The 23,314-nt window shown below is 34.3% G+C and overlaps 6 protein-coding genes across 10 annotated transcripts; 5 read left to right on the forward strand and 1 right to left on the reverse strand.

Annotated features, from left to right (window-relative positions):
• The first annotated feature begins 79 nt into the window (after positions 1 to 79).
• On the forward strand, positions 80 to 5,353 carry LOC103865874. 4 transcript variants are annotated; one of them, XM_033289684.1, is made up of 15 exons: positions 80 to 1,854; positions 1,937 to 2,042; positions 2,129 to 2,284; positions 2,354 to 2,416; positions 2,497 to 2,556; positions 2,646 to 2,732; positions 2,832 to 2,918; positions 3,019 to 3,105; positions 3,186 to 3,272; positions 3,368 to 3,436; positions 3,518 to 3,589; positions 3,689 to 3,766; positions 3,852 to 4,127; positions 4,187 to 4,477; positions 4,551 to 5,353. In XM_033289684.1, the coding sequence occupies exons 1-15, from the start codon at positions 1,789 to 1,791 to the stop codon at positions 4,643 to 4,645; spliced, it is 1,680 nt and encodes a 559-aa protein (XP_033145575.1). In that variant the 5' UTR covers positions 80 to 1,788; the 3' UTR covers positions 4,646 to 5,353. The 4 variants fall into 4 exon arrangements, with proteins under 4 accessions (XP_033145575.1, XP_033145574.1, XP_033145573.1 ...); XM_033289683.1 differs by having other exon boundaries at positions 3,368 to 3,589; XM_033289682.1 differs by having other exon boundaries at positions 3,518 to 3,766.
• A 216-nt stretch (positions 5,354 to 5,569) lies between these two features.
• Positions 5,570 to 6,179, forward strand: LOC103865875. The gene has a single exon (XM_009143733.3). The coding sequence runs from the start codon at positions 5,805 to 5,807 to the stop codon at positions 5,949 to 5,951; it is 147 nt and encodes a 48-aa protein (XP_009141981.1). The 5' UTR covers positions 5,570 to 5,804; the 3' UTR covers positions 5,952 to 6,179.
• A 310-nt stretch (positions 6,180 to 6,489) lies between these two features.
• LOC103865877 (uncharacterized protein At5g39865) lies at positions 6,490 to 8,509 on the forward strand. Its single transcript, XM_009143734.3, has one exon. It carries the CDS (start codon positions 7,251 to 7,253, stop codon positions 8,355 to 8,357), a length of 1,107 nt encoding a protein of 368 aa, XP_009141982.1. The 5' UTR covers positions 6,490 to 7,250; the 3' UTR covers positions 8,358 to 8,509.
• Positions 8,510 to 8,845: 336 nt separating this feature from the next.
• Positions 8,846 to 10,791, forward strand: LOC103865879 (DNA-directed RNA polymerases IV and V subunit 5B). The gene is made up of 4 exons (XM_009143736.3): positions 8,846 to 9,569; positions 10,007 to 10,183; positions 10,289 to 10,402; positions 10,513 to 10,791. The coding sequence occupies exons 1-4, from the start codon at positions 9,318 to 9,320 to the stop codon at positions 10,639 to 10,641; spliced, it is 672 nt and encodes a 223-aa protein (XP_009141984.1). The 5' UTR covers positions 8,846 to 9,317; the 3' UTR covers positions 10,642 to 10,791.
• Positions 10,792 to 10,886: 95 nt separating this feature from the next.
• On the forward strand, positions 10,887 to 13,307 carry LOC103865878 (AUGMIN subunit 1). 2 transcript variants are annotated; one of them, XM_009143735.3, is made up of 4 exons: positions 10,887 to 10,979; positions 11,046 to 11,180; positions 11,263 to 11,386; positions 11,612 to 13,307. In XM_009143735.3, the coding sequence occupies exons 1-4, from the start codon at positions 10,921 to 10,923 to the stop codon at positions 11,720 to 11,722; spliced, it is 429 nt and encodes a 142-aa protein (XP_009141983.1). In that variant the 5' UTR covers positions 10,887 to 10,920; the 3' UTR covers positions 11,723 to 13,307. The 2 variants fall into 2 exon arrangements, with proteins under 2 accessions (XP_009141983.1, XP_018513990.1); XM_018658474.2 differs by lacking the exon at positions 10,887 to 10,979 and having other exon boundaries at positions 10,997 to 11,180; positions 11,612 to 11,734.
• Positions 13,308 to 13,650: 343 nt separating this feature from the next.
• LOC103865880 (regulatory protein NPR5) lies at positions 13,651 to 22,544 on the reverse strand. Its single transcript, XM_009143739.2, has 2 exons — positions 15,385 to 22,544; positions 13,651 to 14,860 (listed from the first exon to the last, which is right to left on the reverse strand). Exons 1-2 carry the CDS (start codon positions 15,862 to 15,864, stop codon positions 13,877 to 13,879), a joined length of 1,464 nt encoding a protein of 487 aa, XP_009141987.2. The 5' UTR covers positions 15,865 to 22,544; the 3' UTR covers positions 13,651 to 13,876.
• Positions 22,545 to 23,314: the final 770 nt, after the last annotated feature.

Consider the following 23,314-nt stretch of genomic DNA (forward strand, 5'->3'; position numbering starts at 1 on the left):
TTCAAAATTCAAATATTGAAAATAAGGTCTCGATTTATTTTAATTAATAAATTAAATTTGAATGTATAGAAGAAATCGAACTGTTGACAACTGTTATTAGGGGCATAATATCTCATAAAATCTTAAATTAAATTCATCTCTCTTTTAGATCTAGGTGTGCTTTGTTTGTTTTGTTTCTTCGCATTTCTCTCGTTTTGTTGAGCTTTCCGACGTTTCGCCGGAGACTGTGTAAAAAATCCTGATCCCCTTTCAAGACTATAATTTAATTTAATTTTGAAACCTTGGTGCAGCTCAGAGAAAAGACGTCATCTCTATGAATTATGAGAAGAATAGATAAACTTAAACATACCTACGGTTTTAGACATTTAAATGTGGGTAACAAACAGAGAATATTCTGTAGGACCCGTACAACCTGATTATGCACATTTAAATGTCTAAAACCGTGGGTAGATTTAAGTTTATCTATTCTTCTCATAATTCACAGAGATGACGTTTTTTCTCTGAGCTGCACCAAAATTTCTCAGAACAAAGTTTCAGGTAATTTTTCTAGGAAACTCATCATCTTCGTTACTTTCAACGGCTTCACAAATTATGAAAACTCAGATTCTTCCTTGTAAATTTTAATTTAATTGATAAACAAAAATAAATTTAATTTTAATTTAGTTTCGCTCTGTTTTTTTAAACAACGCCGTTCGGAGATTCTGTTTTCATTAAGTACTCATGAATCTTTAATCCACATGAAAAGAATCTTTATCAATTCAAAGAGAAAGATAAAATCTTTTTTTTGTCAAAGTTATGTATACCAAAAAAAAGTTTATACCAAAAAAAGGTTTAGTTATGTAGATTATAGTTTAAAAAAAATATATATATACCAAAAAAAAGTTATTACTATTATTTTTATTTTTAGTAATAACTGGTTCTAAAAAATAATAAATTTTAGAAAAACCAGGTATACGACTGTAAAATTATTACTATTGTTTTTTTTCCTTCTCTTATTTATTTTTTCATAGTTACCACATATACAATTAAAAAACTTACAGACAATCCAGCAATATTTTTTTACAGATACAACCTAACAAATCATTAATTCTATATAATAAATGTTAAAAAGGTGTTTGTCTATAAATGATCAAGTTATAAAGAAACTATTGAAATATTTTCAATAGATTATTGCGACGATATGTGTAAGATGCGTGAGAATCGGCCAGTGTAAAGAAAGACAAAGTAAAACATTGTGGCCCCTTTAATAAACCCAGAATATTTATTTCACTGTGTCTAACACGAGCGAAAAAGATGCTGGATTTGTGTGCGAACAAGTGTCAATGCCACGTCAAATTAATCCAATCGTGGCCGTTGAAAAGATAAATAATTTTTTTAATAAAAAAGAATATTCAGTGGGACCCATTATACCTGATTCTCGGCGCCAGTAAGGAGATGTTATATAACATAGGCTAAAACCATAGGGTTTATGATTATCTATTATTCCACATATAGTTTTAACTCCTAAAGTGCAAAGGAGATGATGGCCTCTTGAATGACTTCTTCTTCTTTTTCTCCCTGAGCTCTAGTTTTCTCTGAGAAAATTTTAGGTATTTTTCTTGGAAACTCACCTTCTGCACGAATTTTACTGGAACTCAGCTTCTTCCTTATTAATTTTATTTTTATATTGCTCTGTTTCGTTCAGATACTTTCCTTATGTACTAATGAATCTTTAATCCACATGAAAGAATCTTTATTAAGTCAAAAGAGAACGATATAATTTTTTTTTTGTCAGGAATCTTCAAAGATATGGAAGAACCACGTCAACCAGAATCTCTATCCAGCTGCCGTAACGTTTCAGACGTCGCATACTATGTAATGATTCTCTCTCTCTCTACACAAACCCTCCTGAATCCAAAGCTTATTGTTTTGACTCTGTTTATTCCTCTGTTTCCAGGTGAGGAACAGGATCGAACTCTGTATTCAAAACTACATGAGTTTGGAAGTAACCGCCAAGTATCTTGAGAAGAATCACCGGATTAGTAAAAGTGTTACCCACATTGGTAAAAAAAAAAAAAAACTTACCAAAGTTGATTACTTTTCTTGATGGGTTTCGAATAAAGTTTTGATTTTTATTCTCTGGGTTTAGTTTGGGAGCAGCTTCGAGAAGAGAATCCACTCTTCTTCAGCCACTTCGAGATGAGATGCAAGACGGCTTTTCAGATGAGGATGTTCAATGATATGCTGCCTAAGCAAGCTGTTCGAATGTTCGAGAATGGGCTTATTGATATCTGTGATGCTTCACGTACGTTTTAACTTAACACACACTCATCTTTTACTGTATAGTTTTGGTTATGTTTTTGTCTTCGTGCAGCTTCTGTTAAGGCTTTGCTTCGTCGAGAAGACCCTGAGAGAGTTCATCGTATGGAGACATTAGGTAAAAAAAAATGTGAAGCTCTCTCTCTATTTTCTAATTATGATAGTCTCTAACTTTGAAATCTCTTTGCATTGTGTTAGCTTCCAAGAGGAAGCTGAGTTCTGCAAGCTTAGCAATGCCTTATGCAAATTGTCCATCAGGTGAAAGCTTTACAAACTTTGGTACTATACTCAGTGATTGAACATTTTTTTACCTCCAAAGACTTCCTTTTGTATCTATGTTTTTGCAGTTGCACAGACGCAGATTCTTTCTAATCAGCAAGAACAAGTGCTTAATCCTGCAAGCTTGGCAATGCCTAATCCAAGTGGTCCATCAGGTAAAAGCCTTTACAAACTTTGGTACTATACTCAGTGATTCAAAGTTTGGTTTCTTGCATGGTTTTGACTTCCAAAGAACTTGTCTTTCTGTTTTGTAGCTGCTCAGCGGCAGATTCCTGATGAACAGCTATATAAACACCTTTATGCTTCAAAGTTAGCATTGTCTGATGCAAATGGTATATCAGGTAAAGCCTGACAAAATTTAGTACTACAAAAAATGATCGAAATTTCGGTTTCTTGCACTTTCTAGCTTCTAAGAGTTCCTTCTGTCTCTATGTTTTGCAGTGCCACAGTTGCCTATTCCTTATGATCAGCAAGATCAGCACCTTTATACTACAAACTTACCATTGCCATATGCAAATGGTCAATCAGGTAAAGCCCAAAAAATGATCGAAAATTCGGTTTCTTGCACTTTCTGGCTTCTAAGTGTCTTCTGTCTCTCTCTTTTGCAGAGACACAGTTGCCTATTCCTAATAATCAGCAAGAGCAACACCTTTATGCTACAAGCTTACCATTACCAGTTGCAAATGGTCCATCAAGTAAAGCCTGTTATACTATATACACTGATTCAAAAATTCGATTTCTTGCACTTTCTAGCTTCTAAGAGTTTTCCTCCTGTCTCTATGTAATGCAGTGACGCAGCTGCCTATGCCTAGTAATCAGGAAAATCAACCCTATCAGGATCCAAGCTCTGCATATAATGGTCATATTTGTAAAAAAAAAAAACTCAAAACCCTTTTACTTAAGCATATGTATGAATCAGTTTCCTATTCTTTCCCTGTAGGTAACTCTCTTGGAGATCCAGCCGTTGAACCAGCAGATACTGAAAATTGGATGCTACTTTTTGATCCTAAATGTAAAGAAGAAACTCAAACCTTACTCTCTGTCTCTCTCATTGTATTAACTAACCCTTCTACTTATTATGAACTAATGTCCTATTCTTTTTCTGATATAGTTGCCGACCTTGGAGATCTACCACCATTGCCACCAGAAGATACTAATCCATGGCCTTCTTCATCTGATGATCTTCTCTGTAAAGACAAGACTAAAACCTTTCTTTCCTTTTTTATTGTTTAAACCCTTCTACTTAAAGCATTTTCTTTTTCTTTCCCCAATAGATATTGATCCTATGCCAGAAGACTTTTCTGCGTTTGAGCTTGGAGGCGATATATTAGAAGGAATGCATCCCAGTGAACTGGAACAACACCTAACCGGAGGACAATACCAACCCCATTGGCAGCAGCAAACAATGCAAAGTGGAGGAAGAAGCAACAACAACGGGCTGGTGAATGGAGAAAGCAATGGCGAACACCAATGGGTTGATCACCAACAAGCAGGAGGTGTACAACGTCACTACCCTGATGAATCTGAAGCTTTGAACAATCCAGATACTGGTATGTAGCAAAAGACCTTTGTCATCTCTTAGAAACTTTTCTAATATTTGAGCTTGCAGGCTATATTGGACATAACGGGTTTAGTGACACATATATCAACTCAGAAGCACAACTAGTAACGCAGCCCAGTGAACAGCCACAAAACCAAAACGGACATTATCAGCCGCAACCAAACGTCCCAGTAGAAACGCTGGTGAATGGTGAAAGCAGTGACCACCAGTTCTGTAATAACTTTGACAAGAACCATTCAAAGCGAATGTTGTGTACAAGCGTTGTTGATAAACAACAAGAAGCAGGAAGAGTCAAACGTCATCAACCTGAATCTGAAGCCTTGAACAATCCTAATAATGGTAAGTACCAAAACCCTTTTCTCACAATGATTTTGTCATCTCTTAATGATTTTTTCCTACACTTCTCACTAAGGTGATGGGACACAAACAAACCAGCAAATATCTCCAGAGGCAAGAGCAACGTCAAGGTCCCTGAAAGAGTGGGAGCAACATGAGAGGGAACAGTAGTGTTCTTCTTCTTGTTTTGTCAATTGATTACTCTCCATTAGATTTAGATGAGCTTTCTTCTTCTTTTTCTTTCTGTAAGTTTAAGACCCACAAGACTTTTAGGAGATTTATTGATAAACTGTTTCTAAACTAATGCAAAGATTGGATCTTTCGAGACACTAAGTAACTAAAACTGAAAGCAACTCAGAAACGTTAAGAATCTCTAAGAGAAGCAGTAGAGAACGAACCTCAATGCAGCCGCCAAGCACAAGCACGAGATTACGTTACGTATGCATCTGATAAGCACAAGCTCTCTATGAAGAGAAGACTTTATCAATAAGAATAGTTGTGTTTTGTCCCACATCGGGAAATGAAACTATTCTTTGTAGTATATATTAAAGAAAGTAACACTCTAAGCACGTCGAGTTCAGTAACGCGGGCTTGTGATCCATGTGGAGACTATAGGGTGATGGGACGCTTGATCGATCTTATTGGGCCGGGTTCGGGTTGAGCTTTATTCTGGCCTGCCCATACCAAGTTGGGAGTTGAGGCATGGTTCCTGAGCGAAGGCTCGGGTGCTGTGTCTCTTAGAGTGGGGGAGACTGCGTGAGGCTGGTTTCACAGAACAGCGTTTCACCTCCCACTCTCAACGGTGGAAGGATAACGGGCCATTGCCTTCCGAGCCCACTATGACCCAATAAGCCGATTCCGATTGGACCATCATTTTTTTGTTTTCGTAAATTTTTTTTTTTTTTCTAAATTTTTTTATTTCGACGATTTGTGACACGATTTGTTTTCTTAAATTGGTCGTTTCAATTTATTACGTCCCATTTTCGGAACCCACTGTTGTTAACTTTGTTATTGGTTTGATTTATTATTTAAAGGAAAAAGTGGTCCAAATTTTTTAGAAAAAAAATAAAAAAAAAGTCCAATCATATGGGAATAATTGATTCGTCGGCTAGCTTATAGATGACATTTAATTTTGGTACACACTCTCCTAGCTGGCCAGAAAGAGACTCGGCTGGTATCAACACATGGGCTACATGCTAGTGTTCAAAAGACCCGCATGTGGCACACGTTGTATATACTTTTATATTTCTCTCCTCGCTCCACCACTGGATCTTCTAGTGGTTTCACTTCAGCCAAATCAATCGTTTAAGGACAGTGAGATATTATAGAAATGGCTATGCCTTTGGAAGTGGCGGTGCAGCTGACGAAAACGGTGTGGTTTGCTCTAAGCGGCTGGATTTTCACATGTTTGTATATCGCTGATGAAATCGCCAGTTCTCTCAGAAACAGAGATATAGGCCATTTCCATGTCGGATGATCGGTTTAAAGATTCTTCATTATCTTCCATGCGCTCTCTCGTGACTTTAGAGAATTGTTTGTTTTCCATGTTTTTTTATTGCCATGATGAGAATCGTCTCAAAGTTACTCACCTTAAAGTTGAAGTGTTTGTGTTTATTTATAGAGGAGATGTGTGTAAGGTCATTGTGTGCTTGATGTAAATGAAATCTGATATTCATAAATTATAATACTTCTGAATTTTTGTGTGTTTCTGATTGTTTGTGAGAATAATCTTGAGCTTTTCTTATATAATAACGAGACTTCTTGATATTCATCAGTTTATGCTTCCTTCTTGGCCTCTGTTTCCAGAATTGGGTTACTTGATAGTGTCATTAATGATATGCGAATTTATACTTATGCTCGTCCCTTTATTGTTACATTCGTTAATATAAAGCTGGTTTTTGGACCTTTAGTAGAGTAATATTCAGATTCTCAAAGAAGTACAAAATTAAATCTACTAGCTTGTAGATCATATCTCGTCTAAATAGCATCAAAGATGGCAGTTGTAATTAGTTATGTCAAAAAATAGGTTAATGTAACCAAGTTTCACTTCATTTTGGTATAAAAGCAAAGAAATGACAAGTTAAAAGTATTAAAAACAAATTGAACGCGTTGGATCTTTCTTTAAGGATAAGTTCTTCTTAACTTTTTATTGAAAAATAAAATATTACTAAGTTTCTTCTTTTGCCCATCTTGCTTTTTTTAGTTGTTATTTTATTTTTAAATATTCTCTTTTTAAAAAGGCAAAGGCAAAAGTATCAAAGGAATCGTCAATGAGTGTGCCTTGTGCAATTCAGTTTCGTGTTTATTCTCTCATTTAACATAAAGTATTAGTGCACAAGCCCAATTTACTTTATAACTTCTTATATGAAGTTTCTGTAGGTTAGTTTATACAATGTTGTCTAGTTTTAGTATATGTTACAAGTCTTTGCCCTAGTGCAAATTTAGAAGTTAATGCAATTTTTGAGGATCTTGACAATTAACAATACTTATGTTTTTTTCTGAATTTAAACATCTAAAAAATAGGATCAAATAAATACTTTTTCTTAATTATCTCCAAATAAAATCAAAAACTGCCCTCGTGAAATCAACATCACGCCATCGTCTTCTTTCTTTAGTGTTTTCACCATCTTCCACCTCCAACTTACATAGACAGCTCCTTTCCACCTGTTTTCTCTTTTTTATTATATTCTCCGACAAAAGAGAAAAACCACAAGAAACTCAGACCAGAGTGTTTAGGAAGTAAAAGAACATATCCTCCTCTGTCTGCTTCAAAGTTATGGGTTCTTCTTCTTCCAAAACCACTTCTTCTTCTTGTTCTAACTCTTCTTGCTCGGCGTCACGCTCACCACCGGAGAAGAAACTCAACGCAACGACGGTTCCGAGAGCTTTCTCTTTCCCGATGCCGTCCGTTCACCATCCGCCGGTTAAAAAAGGCGACACGCACCACCTCGTCTCCCTCACGTCCACCACTTACGGTTCTCTTCTACACGTCGATCTCGACCTACATACACTAAAGAATAACAAGAAGACGGCTGAACAAGACGAGTCACTCGACTCGTTGTCTCCTGACTCAGTGATCAACACATGGGAGCTCATGAACGATCTCGAAGACGAGTTTGGTTCGATGAAACGTGACGTGGACGTTAATGGTTCTTACGAGTTCGTGAGAATGGAAGAAGATTGGATTCCATTGCCTTCTAAAGCTAAGCAGCCTCTGTGGAAACATATGGCTGAAGAGTCGTTTCTCTCTGGTTTAGATTCTAACATCATCTCATCTTACAAGAGAGCATTGTCTTCGAGACAACTAGGCAAGAACACAAAACCAGTCTCTTGCAGCCACTCTAATCAATCGGTTGTCTCTTTGAGTCCAGTGAGTTCTCAGGCTTTGGAAGAGCAAGAGAAACCAAGATTGCTTGAAATAGAAGAAGACAACAAGACTATAGTATTGTACTTCACTAGCCTGAGAGGAATCCGAAAGACTTATGAGGACTGTTGCTACGTCAGAACGGTACTGAGAGGGTTTCAAGTTGCGGTAGAGGAACGTGACATTTCAATGGACTCTGAATATAGAAAAGAGGTTCAGATTTTACTAGGAGAAGAGAAACCGGTTTGCTTGCCTCAGGTGTTCATAAGAGGCGTCCATGTTGGTGGAGTTGAGGAGATCAAGAGGCTTAACGATGGAGGTGAGCTGGGAGAGATGTTAAGAGGGTTTCCTGTTTGTGAATCCGTGGGAGCTTGTGAGTGCTGTGGGGATGCAAGGTTTGTGCCGTGTGGTAGTTGTGGTGGTAGTACGAAAGTGTTTGAGGAGCAAGAAGATGGGTTTAAGAGATGCAGTGGATGCAATGAGAATGGATTGGTGCGTTGTAACAATTGTTGTCTCTAGTGAGTGGATTTTTGTTTTATTGATATTTGATGTGAAGAGAAGACAAAACATTTAAGGGTATACTTGTGAGTTAAGATATGTTTTGAATTGGTTGTGTTCTTTGAATTGGTTGTGTTTTGTACATTGATATAGGAAATGGCTTTTAAGGCTCAGTCTGTTGTCTTTTTAGGCCCCAATTGCTTTGTCACATTGATGTTTGTACTTTTTTTCATATGTTAATACTGATTCAAGAGTGGAATACAAAGTCGAATACAAAACTTCGCAAAAAAGAAACTAGAAATCTTCTGAAACCAAAAAAATAAAAAAAGAATTAAAATTGAAATCCAAAAACCTAATTGAAAATTTTGAACTAACATCAAGATTAACAAAAAAATCTAGATAAGAGATAAGGAGTGAGACATTAATGAACCAAAAATCAGTAGGAAACTTCCAACTTAACATGTACATATAGACAAAATGACTAAGGGTCACCAACAATGATACATCCGGCAGCACTAAATAAGTTTTTTTGAATGAATGTAAAGTACTTTATTCAGTAGATCTGTAGATGGGACATTATTTTGAAATCAATCACTTAATTCAAGTTGACAACCAAGGAAAAGTCATAAAAAATCTGTCCCCAAGAGATAACATCATAACAAGGGAAACATGCCTTCATTAATGTTTGTATTTGCATGTCCCAAAAATGTATAATATTTTGATATAAAATGTCTTTAGCCAAAATTTGTATTGAGTTTCCTACTACAAAACCAATGCCAATAAGAAGCACTAAAGCTACCATTTACTCACCTTTGACTACATCACCTGCTTGCTCATTGGCTACCACTAAAACCCTGTTGCATACTTCATTCGATGTCACCGTAAAACCGTCACCCGCAAATAAAAACGACAAAACATCATGCCGTCTGCAAAATCCTACATTCAAGCTTGCATGTTTTTTTCTTCCCCGCGAGAGAGACGATGGAGGGGAAAGGTAAGGAGTTAGCGGTTGGCTCTGGTCTGAGCAAGTCCCTTGATGAATCACGTGTGGACAGTCACAGCTATTACCTGGCGCGTCGAACCACCATGGAGATGCTCCGAGACAGAGGATACGATATCTCAAATGAAGACATTAACCTCACTTTACAGGAGTTTCGATCGCTCTACGGCGACCCTCCCAACGTTGATAGACTCCGTATCTCAGCACAACATTGTTCTGATTCTTCAAAAAAGGTAAACTCCAATGCCATTCAGAATGTAATGTCGATTTTATAGCATTGTTCTGGAACCAATATCAGTCTGCATGTTGATATTTTTCTGCCAAGGTGACAAAATGTTCGAAGTTTTCGTTACTATATTTTCTAATAACTATATGGAAATATATTCGAGATAATCCCCGAGATGTTATGTATTTGTAAAATAAGTATATTCGAAATATATTTTAGGCGATCTCTTGATTCCCGAGATCTCTTAATAAAATGATTATAGATCTCTGACAAAAAAAAGTATTGTTTCTTTGAAGAAAGACTTATTTATGTTTGGCTGCTATTCATAGCCGGTCCTAGGCATCTCACAATGAAACATTAGCTTTAGCTTCCAAATTTTAAAGGGTCAAATATAACTAGGTTGTTGCTCCGCTATGCACCAAGCAATTCTGTTTTGAATATCAGATAGCTGTTGTGTTTTGCGGAAGTGGTATAGTTAAAGTCAATGCGATACGAGAAATAGCAGCCGATGTACTTGGTCGAGAAAATTTAACCGGACTGATATTAGTTCTCCAAAGTGATATAACAAATCAAGCTCTAAAAGCCGTTGAACTTTTCTCCTTCAAAGTCGAGTTATTCCATGTACGTTTATATTGATACTTTGTTTAGTTATGATCAATTGCTTCGACTTTAATTCTTAGTAGATTTGTAACATCTTGGTTGTGCTTTTTTTTTTGTTGTTGTTAGTTAACCGAATTGCTGGTTAACATAACCAAACATGTCTTGAGGCCAAAACATCGGGTTCTGAATGATCAAGAGAAGGAATCACTCTTCAAGAAGTTCAGTATTGAGGAGCAACAAGTAAGAATGTTTTCTTATATTTGGATCGTTGCTAGCTAGGAACTCTGAGCCAGCCAGCTTTCTTTAAGTTAAAACATTTTTTAATATATTTTTTAACCATTTGTTCTAAGCTTCCGAAGTTATTGAAGAAAGACCCGAGTGCGAAATACTACGGACTAGAGAAAGGGCAAGTCGTGGAGGTCACATACAAGGGCGAGGGCAGTGAGTCTGATCATGTTTTATACCGATGCGTTTGGTAATCTTGTTTTGTTTGTATTCTTATCTCTCTTAATTTGTATGTGGCAATACGTATCATGTCTTGATGTCAAAAGCTGTAAACTCTGTGCGTTTCTTGTGGTTTCTAAACCAAACAATGTATGATGATAAAGCCAATCACCTGATTTTCGATATAGTCCAGAGCTAGCTACCTCGAACTCGAAGCAACCTCTGATAAGTGCATAATAATTTAAAATTTTAAACCATAATAGACCAGTTGCACACAAAAAAAAAACATAATAGACCAAATTTATGTGATATTTATGTGGTCTCTTCTTCAGCTCAAGTTCTTGTTGAACGTTAGAGACACTGAGATGAGCAGGTGAGTTTGGTGTTGGTTCTCTTGTTTACATGTGTGTTGCTATTTCGAGCTGATGTGTTTGTGTAGTTTCCTTGTTGCGATGGGAGATGTTTCTCTGAGGAAGACTGGAGTTGAGGAGAAGAGGGATAAAGCAAAGAAGGAGTCTGATGTGCTGCTTGAGTATACGAGGAAAGCGATTCAGAGGCTGACGTATTTGAAGAAGTAAGATTGGTTATGATAGATGTGAATATGATCTTGATGGTGAGTGGTGATATTACTTTATATGTTGTTGAGGATTTTACAGAATCCTTGCGCAGCTAGAAGAAGATGTGGTCCCTTGTGAGTCACAGATGGAGAATTGGAAAACGAATTTGGAAGTAATGGCGGCTAAGGAGGATCAGTATATACAGCAGTACAAGAAGTATGAGGTAGACATCTTCTTCTCCTTTCACTTTTTTTACATACTCCTTTGAGGATGAGATACCTTCATGGCTAAAGTTGTTTTTGAGTTTTGTTATATACAGCAAAGTATTATTATCATAACTTTTTATCTAATGTATATTTTTCACTGATCAGCATAGCAACATTCTCTTTGCTATTGGTTGTTGCTAGACTTGGTTTACAGTAGATTGCTTCCTTATTTCTTTGAACAGGACAAAGCTCTGGCTGCACTAGCAATCGAGGACAAGAAGAGACAGTTTGCAGCCGCGGAGAAGTATTTAGAAGAAGTATTACAATCTGCCCTTGAGACAAACGATGAGTGATCGGTGTAAAAAAGAAGGATATTCTGTTTTTGAGTGTAAATGAGCAAATGCATAACTCTGTGTACGTTTTGTGTGTGCTTCTAAGTCCAAAAAGGAAGGTGATTGTACTCAGAGATCATATGATATCTATCTATGGTGTCTTCTTTGATTCGATATAAATAGAAATATTTGTTCTGAAAACCTTTGCCTTTTAGTTGTCATACCGTAAGAGACACGCTAAAGAGAGAAACCAAAAAAACGTTAGGTAATGAATGAACTAGAGGGTACCACAGGAGGTTTCAGATGTTATTTTAATCACTCCTTGCATACAAGTTTGGTTCATTGTGAACTGGGTAAAGCTTTCAAAGAGTTAATATGAGTTAACAAAATTGAATGTTTTTTTTTCACCTGATTAAACAAAATTGAATGTTTATATCACAATAATTGATTTTTAAACTGATATTAAAGACTTCACTGTATACATATTGTCAAACAAAAAAATAATTTAATTTTACACATTACAAAGAGGCAAATCTCCCACAAAATTTATAAACTACTCTTGAAAGCATATTTTAAATGTTTTAATGATTTTAACATTTATCATTATTATTTTTCTCTATTCTTTTATTCTCATGTTCTATTTTCTGGCTAGATAATACAGCCAAGAAAATGTTTTATTGGCCATGGTATGAAAGGAACACTGACCGAAAACACTAGATCGGATTGATTGGCCATTGTAGAGATGACACTGACACTCCCATAAATATTGGCTTTTCTACTTTTTTATTTGTTTCTCTCTTTTTCTTCCTTCATAATTATTTATATCTATGTGTGTGTTTTATATGATGTTTCCTCATGTAATGTCTCAATCTCGTTCGTGTTAATCTTTACACCATAATAGATTTGATGTTTCAAATTTTAAGTTAGTGATGATAAACTGATTGCTTACATTCTAAGTTTCCCAATCAATTCACATGCTCATTATTAAAGTTCTTAAACCTAACTTTTATTAATGGATAGATACATAAAAATATGTTGGATGTTTTCCTTGCAATCTTCCCTAGTTAAATTATGTTTAAAGAAAAAGGTTGAGCGATATTCGTTCCAATAAACGTTTGTAGTTTCAATGGTTTTATCTGATATATACATATATACATACATGCATGAAGCATGATAAAATCTTTTAAATATATTAGCCTCATAAACAATTAAACAAAGTGTTCTTTTTCTCTACCAATGGTAACTTATGTTTCTTTAATTTATAGTTTTCATATATTAAAAATGAAAGGTATTGGACAACCGATAGCATTGGTTCAATGGGTTGAAGATCCCAAATTTACTAGAAGAATTACAGTTTGTCTCCCACCATAACATTGTAAACAAATCATTTCAAAAAGGCATTGTAAATAAAAATATATAATCTTCTATTCCTACTTTTGAAAATATGATTAAATAAGAACTGGAGGATAGCTTTACCAACAATTATTTTTCTAATGGTACAAATTACTTTCTTATATATATTTGTTTTATGATCAACAAGTCCCAAAAAATAAAGAAGTGATAAATACAAGGGATATTCCATGTGGAATTGCATACCATCTCATACGGGCACGGCAATGGATAGTCAGCCACACAACGAATAATAAATTACAGAAACTTTTTGAAGGGATGAAAAGAACTAAAAGAATAACATATTTTTGTTGTCTATATACAATATAGTTATATACAATATAGTTATATTTATATACGCAATAAGTCATTGCTGATGCAAATACATACAAAAACTTCAATCAAAAGGCAGTCTCGAATCAAGTATAAAACAAAATAATACGAAATTATTATTGTGATATGTTAACTGGACTGAACTTCTTTTGTAGTAACTATGTTAAATATTGTTAAATAATTTTAAAGTTTTCCAAAATAGTCTTAAATATTGAAATAGCGAGAGATTATGATAGAAAGATACTAATTGGTGGAAACTTTGAGCAATGACAAATCAATACAACTCTTGAGATTAAATAACCCTAAGTCTTAAATTCATCCATATCACTCTTCTTCATACTCTCCTTATGTCTTCATTTCCATATACAAAAATATATAGAAGATACAAGAGCTAAATTAATAAATATATATTGTGAGTCTTAATGGCCAATATATAGAGACCAAAATAGAGGACTAGAAGTGATGTTGATGATACATTGTAGACGGGTCATGATGATGATGATGATTATGCCGACTCATACCTTCCCTTTGACTGTTTTGGTCGTCTCCATGATCCCGACCCTGACCCATCTGACCCGTACCCGCTCCAAGATTGAGATACACCAACCTTGAATCCAAATTGTTATTACTTCCTCCACTACTTCCACTGTTGTGCTCCTCATTCATCTGAGGGTAACTCGGGTTGTTGTAATCATTATTATTATTGTTGCTATTGTTTCCTTCTTCTCGAGATATCACCATTGCAGCGGACTGAACAAGCTCAAGGCAAAGCCTAAGCTTGTTCGGTTCAATGTGAGTCAATCCAGGAACTGCCCCCTTGAACAAGAAATCTGAAGTCAACGTCCTAAGGATATCAAGAGGAGTGATTCCACCAACGGTCCGAACATTAGGATCAGCATGGTGGTCCAACAAAACAGCCACCATGTCGGGAGAGACCATTTCAGCAGCAATGTGTAACGGTGTTTTCCCCGCGGGACCTGCCGGGTAGTTCACATCGGCTGCACCAAGTTCAAGCAAAGCCTTCACAACTTCTCTACTACAGCTTTCAACAGCGTAATGCAAGGCCAAAGACTCATCAAGATTGAGTCCTTCTCCCATAACCATTAGCTTCACTAGCTCAACGTCAGATGAATCCAAGGCACGTCTCATCCTTCTAATCTTTTGATCTTCTAGGTCTTGAGCGACGGTGAGATCATGGTGGTGGTTATGTGGCATTAGTGAACGTCGAGATATTGATGTTTTGAGACGAATCTCTTCAATCTTGGCGACGACATCTATGGTGAGATGTTTGGCAAGAATCTCCGGTGGGAGACCTGACTTGGCGACTAAGTGAGAGCAAGTCGACCATAGTTGTTGCATGTCTTGCTTCCTTGATGCTATTAACACTTTCATTACATCTTCGATGGAGGCTTTCTCCACCATGCTTGCTAGTTGTTTCTGCCAATAATACAAATAGTATATATTGATTAGTGTTAAATCCAATGAACCGACATTTTTTCAGCAAGTGGATATAATTTTCCTTTTTAGGTTATGTTTTGTATTTAATTTTTTGCATTTTTCAGATGGCTATAGTGGAGTAGGTTATCTATGGATTTATTATCAAAACCCCAAATTTGGAAAATTTAGATTGGATAAGAAATTAAGACTAAAGAAGTGAATAGATCCAACTAAATACAGTTCTTCAAAGTTTCTACTTTAGGAAAATGCTATTCTTGCAACAAGAGAATGGTTCATTTGCAAGAGAATAAATCCATCTACACATGAAATCAAGACAACAACAAAGATTATTTATGTGTACACATATATATACATATAATGGAAAAGGGTTTTGAAATTATAAAAATTAGAAGTCAAAATTCATCAAAGAAAAAAATCTAATAGGAGCAGAACATAAAAAGGTGGAGACATGTTCTTCCTTAAGATGTGCATGGAGAAATGAAGTCAGAGAGAGAGAGAGAGACCTGAGTGAGCAAGGCGAGCTGCTCGACGCCGAAGTAACGAGAAGCGGCAAGAGTGTCGAGAGCAAGATCCACGGCGGCTGAGCAATGCGTGTGCCAACATCCTCTTTCGCCACAGTTCGGTCTCGGCTCATGTTTCTGCGGCACGATGGAGACTTGTCCGCTATAAAGAAACTGAAGCAGCAACAAGAACACCTCGTAACCGACTGAGTTCACTGGTATGACTCCAGCTGGGGCCTGGGAGCCTCTTGTTGGGCTAGCGGGTACTGACCCATGTCGGGTCGGGTCTATGCAGGACTGTGGTTGGTCGGTCCCACAGAAGAATTTGCGGAAGAAGAGGCTCCGAGCGGCGAGGATGCAACGGTGGGCGTGGACTAGACGACCTTCTACGCTGAAAGTTACGTCGGAGAAAGCTTGACCGTTAATTAAAAGGTTTAGAAAATCCAACGACATAGATCTCAGGGATTCCTCAAGGCTGCTCATTCTTTTTTCTTCTTGATTCTTCTATACTCTCTTTAAAAAAAATACAGTTAGGGTTTAGCCAAAGAGACTTAGGGGAAAAAAATGGTTGCCTTGATTTTGTTGGATAACAAGAGGGTGAAGTAGTGGATTATTTTTTTCTTTCTGAGAAAAGAAAATAATATTTCCGGGGAGAAAAGCTTAAGCTTTCATCCTTTGAAGCTTCTTGCTAGCTTCTGATAGAAAGAGAGAGAATAGGGAATGATTCTTTATTATCTTTGTGGTTTTAGATATTTTTTTGCCTGAGAAAAAATAAGAGATTTGAATGGGATGAACCGGGCGGCTCAGATATTTAAACTGCGATGGTAAAAGAATATTAACTGTTTTATCTTGATAAAAGCGTTTAGTTAATAGAAAAACAGAAATTTAGTGATTTGGTTACCAAAAGAGGAAAATAATTATTAAGAGGAAAAGAGAATACAGGGTGGGCCAAATCTAATAATGGAATTGAAAAGAATCGGGAAACTAGTATAATATATTAGACTAAACATCATTAGCATCTGACTAATCATAATCCTACTAAATTGTTAAAAACATTTAAATTTCCAAAACAAGAAGTATATATTGAGAATAGGATAATACAATAAAACCAAGATCCTCAGCAATTGTCTTTTTGGCTTGATACATAACATGTGAAAGCCTGAGCAACACCATGGATGCATTACCATGTATATGTATGTAAATATGTGTGCATGATAAAATGGTAAAAATGAGAGGAAGGTGACTAGGTGAGTGATAAGAACATAGACCTAATTAAGTTAAAAAACAGAAGGAAATAAATTTTCTAACTGTAGCGAAATCTGATTTGATGGTTTTCTATTTGACCGTTGGACCAATCCTCACTTTCCCTCTCTACGTTTTTATTTTCTTATTATGTAAAATGAGAATGATCTCTATGGAAAAGCCATTTTTGAACAATTCGTGTAACAAAAAAAAAGGAACAATTTATCGCATTTATTAGATTGGTAGAATTATGGTCTCTCGGTTTTGTTGGACACTAGAACAAAATTGTTAGCATCATCTTTCATTTATAATTCTTTTGATCTTTAATCAACTTCTAAAAACCGTTTTTGATGTAAAACACTCTTTTGATTAAATATAATTTCATACTATTCAACAGTCTATAATAAAATTATGTAATGGATTATTTTTGTAACTGTAATTTTTTTACTAATTTACTAAATCTGTGATATTTTTTGTTTGTATTATTATTTTGTCTTAAATATTAGTATTTTTGTAATTGAAATATTAGTATTTTCGAAAATTATATCATCATATATGAATATATTTTAAAATGTACAATTAACATAACCACCCTAAATTTCACCATCCGATTAGCAACACCTTTTGTCATATCCTCAGAGCAAATAATTAACTTGGCAAGAAAAATTATGAAGAAAACTATTATTGTTTTTTTGTTTTACCGGTTGTGTACGCACTACGCACGGTACTCTAATGAAAATACTACTACTAGTAATCGTAGAAGTAAAAGAAGGCTGGCTATTTATTGTTCGTGTGAAATATCATGAATCAAATCAATCAGGTGGAAACGTCCAACCACAGAAGGCAAGACGTGGCTCTGATAATGGTGCAGTCGTGGTCCGAAGTCCGAACTCATATATATTCACCAGTTGAGAATCCTGTATTTTACAAGTTGTACCAATTAAAATTATATTCAATTTTTAACAAATTTTTTTTTCCAAAATATATTAGAAATGGATGGGAGAGGGTGGAGAATGGACATAGAGAAGCGTGTCGGCCGGATCGTAGGGTCCGGTTGTGGGGGTTTACTTCTTTTATTATTACTACAACAACAAAATTTTCATCTAATCCAACTGCTAATTTTCATATATAACTTAATTGTATATCTCCTATAACATTTTTCTCATAGGAAATGTATTATATTATTGCTAATAATATGTTGTTCGAAAATATTGCTAATAATATTGACCTTAATTATAAAGATTATTTTGTTAGGTTTATTATTTATAATCATTTTTTAACCCTTTATCAAAAAACAAAAAATTTGAAGAGATGATTGAATAAATTTTTCGACAATTATTTTATCTTGTACGAACTATTTCTCGATGTATATCCACCTCGTGTGCTCAGAAGCGCACGAGCAAAAAGATATTTTATCTCTTCTCATTCACTTTTATTTTGAAGCAAAATATTTGAATAATTACTATTTCTCTCTTTGTTTGGTAATTTACGGTAAAAGAAAGTGAGGGAAAATAAGAGAATAGAATGACAACACAGAAGGGCACTGACAGTCGTATGATAAGGAAGTGGTTCGATTTGACGTTTGACTTGTCTTTTCAGTCTCTCTCTTCTTTTCAATTTCTACATTTTCCTTTTTTCTTTACATCAAAATGTAGGTTTTTGTATACACTTACAATGTTTTTTTCCTTTTTAACACTACTGAAAATGATTATTATGCACATCAAAATCTTTTATTTCTTGGGCTTTTTGTTTTATTTATTTATTTCGGACATTATTATCAACATATTACATTTGTGTTTTATGCCACATTACATTTATGTAGATATAGGCAAAAGTTTGAAATACATCATCGCCGTGATTGGCCTTATTTGCGTAAGTCTTGATTTTTTTTTTTTAAAAGCATAAGTCTTGAGTTATAGGTTTCCACTCGTCTTGGGTAAATCATTCATGATATCATAACATTCAGTGGTCTATTACTACCCGTGTGTCCTGTTTTATATAGACATTAAATGGTTGTCATATATACTTATTTTTATCATTAAACAGAATGATTAAATCAGCTTAGGCTTGGGCATCCGGATTCTCGGATCGGATCTTGTCGGATCCTGGAATTTAGACCTATATAGATATCTATAATTTTTCGAGCGGTTTCAGATCAGATTTTATCAGATCCAGTTCAGATCTATAATTCTAATAGCCGTAAAATACCCATAATTTTCGGGTATATATCGGATTCGGGTCGGTTCGAGTATTTAAAACCTGAAAAAACCCAAAATACACAAATTAGACATGGAAACTCAAAAAATACCCAAAAATCCTAAAAATACCCGAAAAACCACAAAAATACCTAAAATACTCAAAATTATACAAAATCAGACCCGAAAACCTAAAAGATACCTAAAATTTTACCCAAATGCCCGAGTTATATTTTCTGAAAATCTAAAATTTTACTCAAACCTAAAATTATATCCGAAAACCCGAAACTTTAAAAAATACTATATGAAGTACCAAAAATATACCCAATCATCCTAATATACTTAATATATACAATAATTTGTGGATATTTCGGATATTCGATCGTGTTTCGGATAGGACCCGGACCTGGACCCCGATCCGAGATCCGCGGATCCACAGAAAAAAGATCCAACATGTACTTTAACATGGACTCGGTTCCGGAGCTTAACCTGTATTTTTGGATCGGTGTCGGTTTGGGTAAAATGCGAATGCCTAATTTATCAGCTCTAATGATAGTTTTCTTAAATCTTAGCACTACTATCGTATTTTAGTTTCATGAAAAAATACTTTTGGGGATTTCCGAGAGTCTGATAAGATGTTCACGTTTGGTGTTGGGCACTAAGATACCGGTTGACAGATTTAACACTATACATATCACTAAACTATAATCCTACATTTCTCAAGGACCTTAAAATATAATATTCATTTTGTTGCACATAGCAAAAAAAATTCATAGTTAGAGGTTTAATATCTTTTGTTTTGCCGGAGATTACGTTGTTATTTAACGGCACTGTAAAGTTTTTTATTTAATAGTTCCCTTATAAAACTACAACTAACTATTTTGGTAGGACATTAGTGCATTTATAGCTTATAAGTTGTTTATTATTTTAAATAACTAAGAGGTTTTAAATCTAAAAATTTGTATATTTTTCTAAAGTGAGACCTTTTTTTATATGTAACGCTTCGACTGTTTACGATTAATGAATTCCATATATTTGCTCGCTTGATCCAGTTTCATATAACGGATAGTGCATTATTTTTTATAAAGGCTTCAATGTTTTGTATACTGATTTTGCAATTATTGCATATGACATTTTCTGTGTTTTGATCTCATTCACACGATATCGTGAATCACTTTCTGATATGTTATCTATATTTCCACTATTCTAACTAAAACATATTTAACTTTTAAAAAAAATTCGATGAATAATCGAAAAAATAAATACACATTGTTGACATATATTACTAAATTAATTCATTTAAAAATTTTATATATCACAAACTAGAATGTTACATTATCATTCACACAATACATGTTACTTGTCTAAACGGAAATTATAAGAGTAAAAAATAAATTATAAGAGTATAATCTGAGAAAAATATATGTATTTTTTTTTATTTTAAACAAAGAGCAGGTGGGTAGTTGGTAAAAGACTGGGTTGTCATTTCAGTCAGTTACCAAAGAGTAAATGGGAAAGCGGGTCCTGGTTTGGCGGGATCCTAAGATTTTACCCTCTTGGTTTTGTAACATTCATTTGTTCTTTTTCATATTTCTAAGAATATTTTTTTTATAGTTCAAAAAAAAAAAATGTGTCAAATATATGTTCTATGATCGTTCGCCACTGATGTCAAAAATGGTTTCATATTGTGGTTTAAGAGACGAAAGAAGACTCGGGAGAATGAGCCTGATTAGGATTATGTCCTTAATCTATGTTACACTCCGTTTTAGGGTGAATCTTTTCCACCTTTTCAGTTATTCGAGTTTATAGTTTTTATAAGATATGAAATTCAATTCTTTTTAAAGTGTACTTAAATATATTGATGCATGTGGAAGCGGGTGATTACGCAGAATTTGTAACGAAAAAGTTTATGATAGCTATGCATGATATTGTTAACAATAATTTAATCCAAACACATTTTTTATTAGCAATGGGATGGTAACCACATTTTGCATTTTATATCCTATACATGCCACTTTCTCAAAACTTTGGAAACTATTTAATTTACTCCCCCACTCCCTTTTCTCCATCTTTCTCTTTTATAATATTACGAAATTATTTTTTATGTCATCTGCTTGCTTTTTGTTTTTCATTTTCCGACAGGGCTAATTTTTATGTTATATTTACAAGATTTAGGGAAAAGTTAAAAAGATGCCACCTAAACACTAGAATATTAAATAATTAAGTTTGATACGTGGAGATATATTAATCACTACATTTCTAAACCACTAAATTAGCATCCATGCTTACACTCAGTTTTTCCTTTTCTTCTTTTTTCTTTTAATGGAAAGTTGGAAATACTAAAGTTTATATATCCTTTATCTTTCACAAACTCAAATATAAATATGATTCGAAAGGACCAGGGCACATAGAAGTATGTGTGGATTGCGTGTATGAATAGTTAGACAAAATCGTAATATGAATTTTATAAATTATAAGAACACAAAAGTAACAAGTGAAACTATTCACATGACTAACTAATCCTGTACTAATTTGGAAATTTCCACTGTTCTTTAACAGTGAACAACTAACGAGGTCTATGAACTATATAGTTATATGTACACTTTTTATGCATTACCAACTTTGAGCTGTTGACACACCAAACATACATATATGCATTAATCTATTGGTAACATATGTGAGGTCAATGATAAGCAAAGATTATGTATATACAATATACGTATGATAATTTACTGTCCTGATTTGAATATTCTTATTCCGATGAATTGTAAGAGCCAGCAAAAAGTTTGCAATGGTCAAAATGTACAACCAATAAGAACGAAGAAATATATAAAGCCATCATTTTTCCTATCAGTATTACATCTTCTACTGGCAGAGCCGTGCCTATAGTGTAAGAAAAAAGGCTTTTGCTTTAGACCCCTGATAAATACAAGGGGTCCCAAATTTCTGATTGTTCCATGTAGTTTAGTGGCTGGGTGTGTGATTTAGATGGAACATGTGCTAGGTTCGATACTTGTGAGGTTAATCTCTTTTTTTTTTTTGGAGTTTTTAAAATTAGAAATGTTGTCATTGTAATTTTGCCTTGGACCCCTCTGAACCTAAGCACGCCACTGTCTACTGGTCTATGAAGTTAGAGAAGTATGGTATAATTTGAACAAGATTTGACTTAGCTAAATTAGTTTTTGTTAAAAAATACAAAACGTATGTACACATCCGTGTGGTTGAGTGTATATATCATCTCTACATAGATGTATGTATGTTGTGTTAAAACTTTTTCCAAGAGATGACGACAGCGTGAATGCAGCCAAAAATAACATGAACCCAGGAAGTTCCACTCTTCAAAGTCGTCTTCAAGTGAAACTCCTGAAACTGAAACATCAAATGAAGAAACTTAGATACCAAATAATTCATATATAGGTGTCCACCAATAACCCATGTCTACGTTTTGAGTGCAAGCCCATTGGCTGAGGTCGATCTGACTTTTTGACTTGTAGACTGCAAGTTGTAGGGTTTTCTTTTGTGTTTATAATACATGCATAAATATGTAGGTTAGTGGTATGTATATATACAGTAGAACCTTTATAAATTAATAAAGTTGAGACTTTAAAATTTTATATTTATAGTGATATTAATTTACAAAAAAATTCTTATTTAGATTTCTTATTTTAAGATATATTCATTCTAAAATAAGAAAAATATTTGATTTTTTTTTTGAAATTTGGCATTTATATTGACTATTATATTATATGGTGTATATAATATATATTGCCTAAAACTTAAATGTGGTTTTAGATATAATATTACTAAATCTCATCAAAAATATATTAAGTGTTAAGAAAATATAAAAATAATTTCATTATGAATATAAAACAAACAATATAATAGGTTCTTACTTATATAAAATATATATACATATAAGTTATTGATTTATAATTTTAATGAGACCATATATTTACATAGAATTTTCTAAAAAAATATTATCTTATTATTTTAGCGATTTTTGTCAAATTTTTGAACCTGTTCAAATTGGAACCGATGAAATTTATTAATTTATAAAAAATATTAATTTATCGAGTATTAATTTAGAGATGTTCTATTGTATATTGTCGCTGGATTCATGTATTCCTATATATATTTATAGAAAGAGTCAGGATGAAATTAATTGGAACCCAACTGGATGTTGTGAGTTTGTGATTCAAATGTTGATGGAAAATCCGTAGAAAAATGAGAAGTGGGTGAGCATAATAAAATTAGGTTCTTGTGCGAAGGAGTTGGGTCAATACACAACTTAAATTCTCTTTTAAGTGATTGTGGTGGAAAATATATATCATTGTGATGATATTGTCTCTCACTTAATATGCCCTCGATATCTCTACCATCCATTCGACTAGTCCAAAAGTCAAAACCTAATGGCATCTGAAAAACAAAAAGACCATAAAACTGAACTAGTAAACTATATAAACAAATTGGAATTATCAAATCGCTGATCCTTGCTT

The sequence above is a fragment of the Brassica rapa genome, chromosome A04 (genome assembly GCF_000309985.2).
Source record: "Brassica rapa cultivar Chiifu-401-42 chromosome A04, CAAS_Brap_v3.01, whole genome shotgun sequence".
In the NCBI taxonomy this organism is placed as follows: Eukaryota; Viridiplantae; Streptophyta; class Magnoliopsida; order Brassicales; family Brassicaceae; genus Brassica; species Brassica rapa.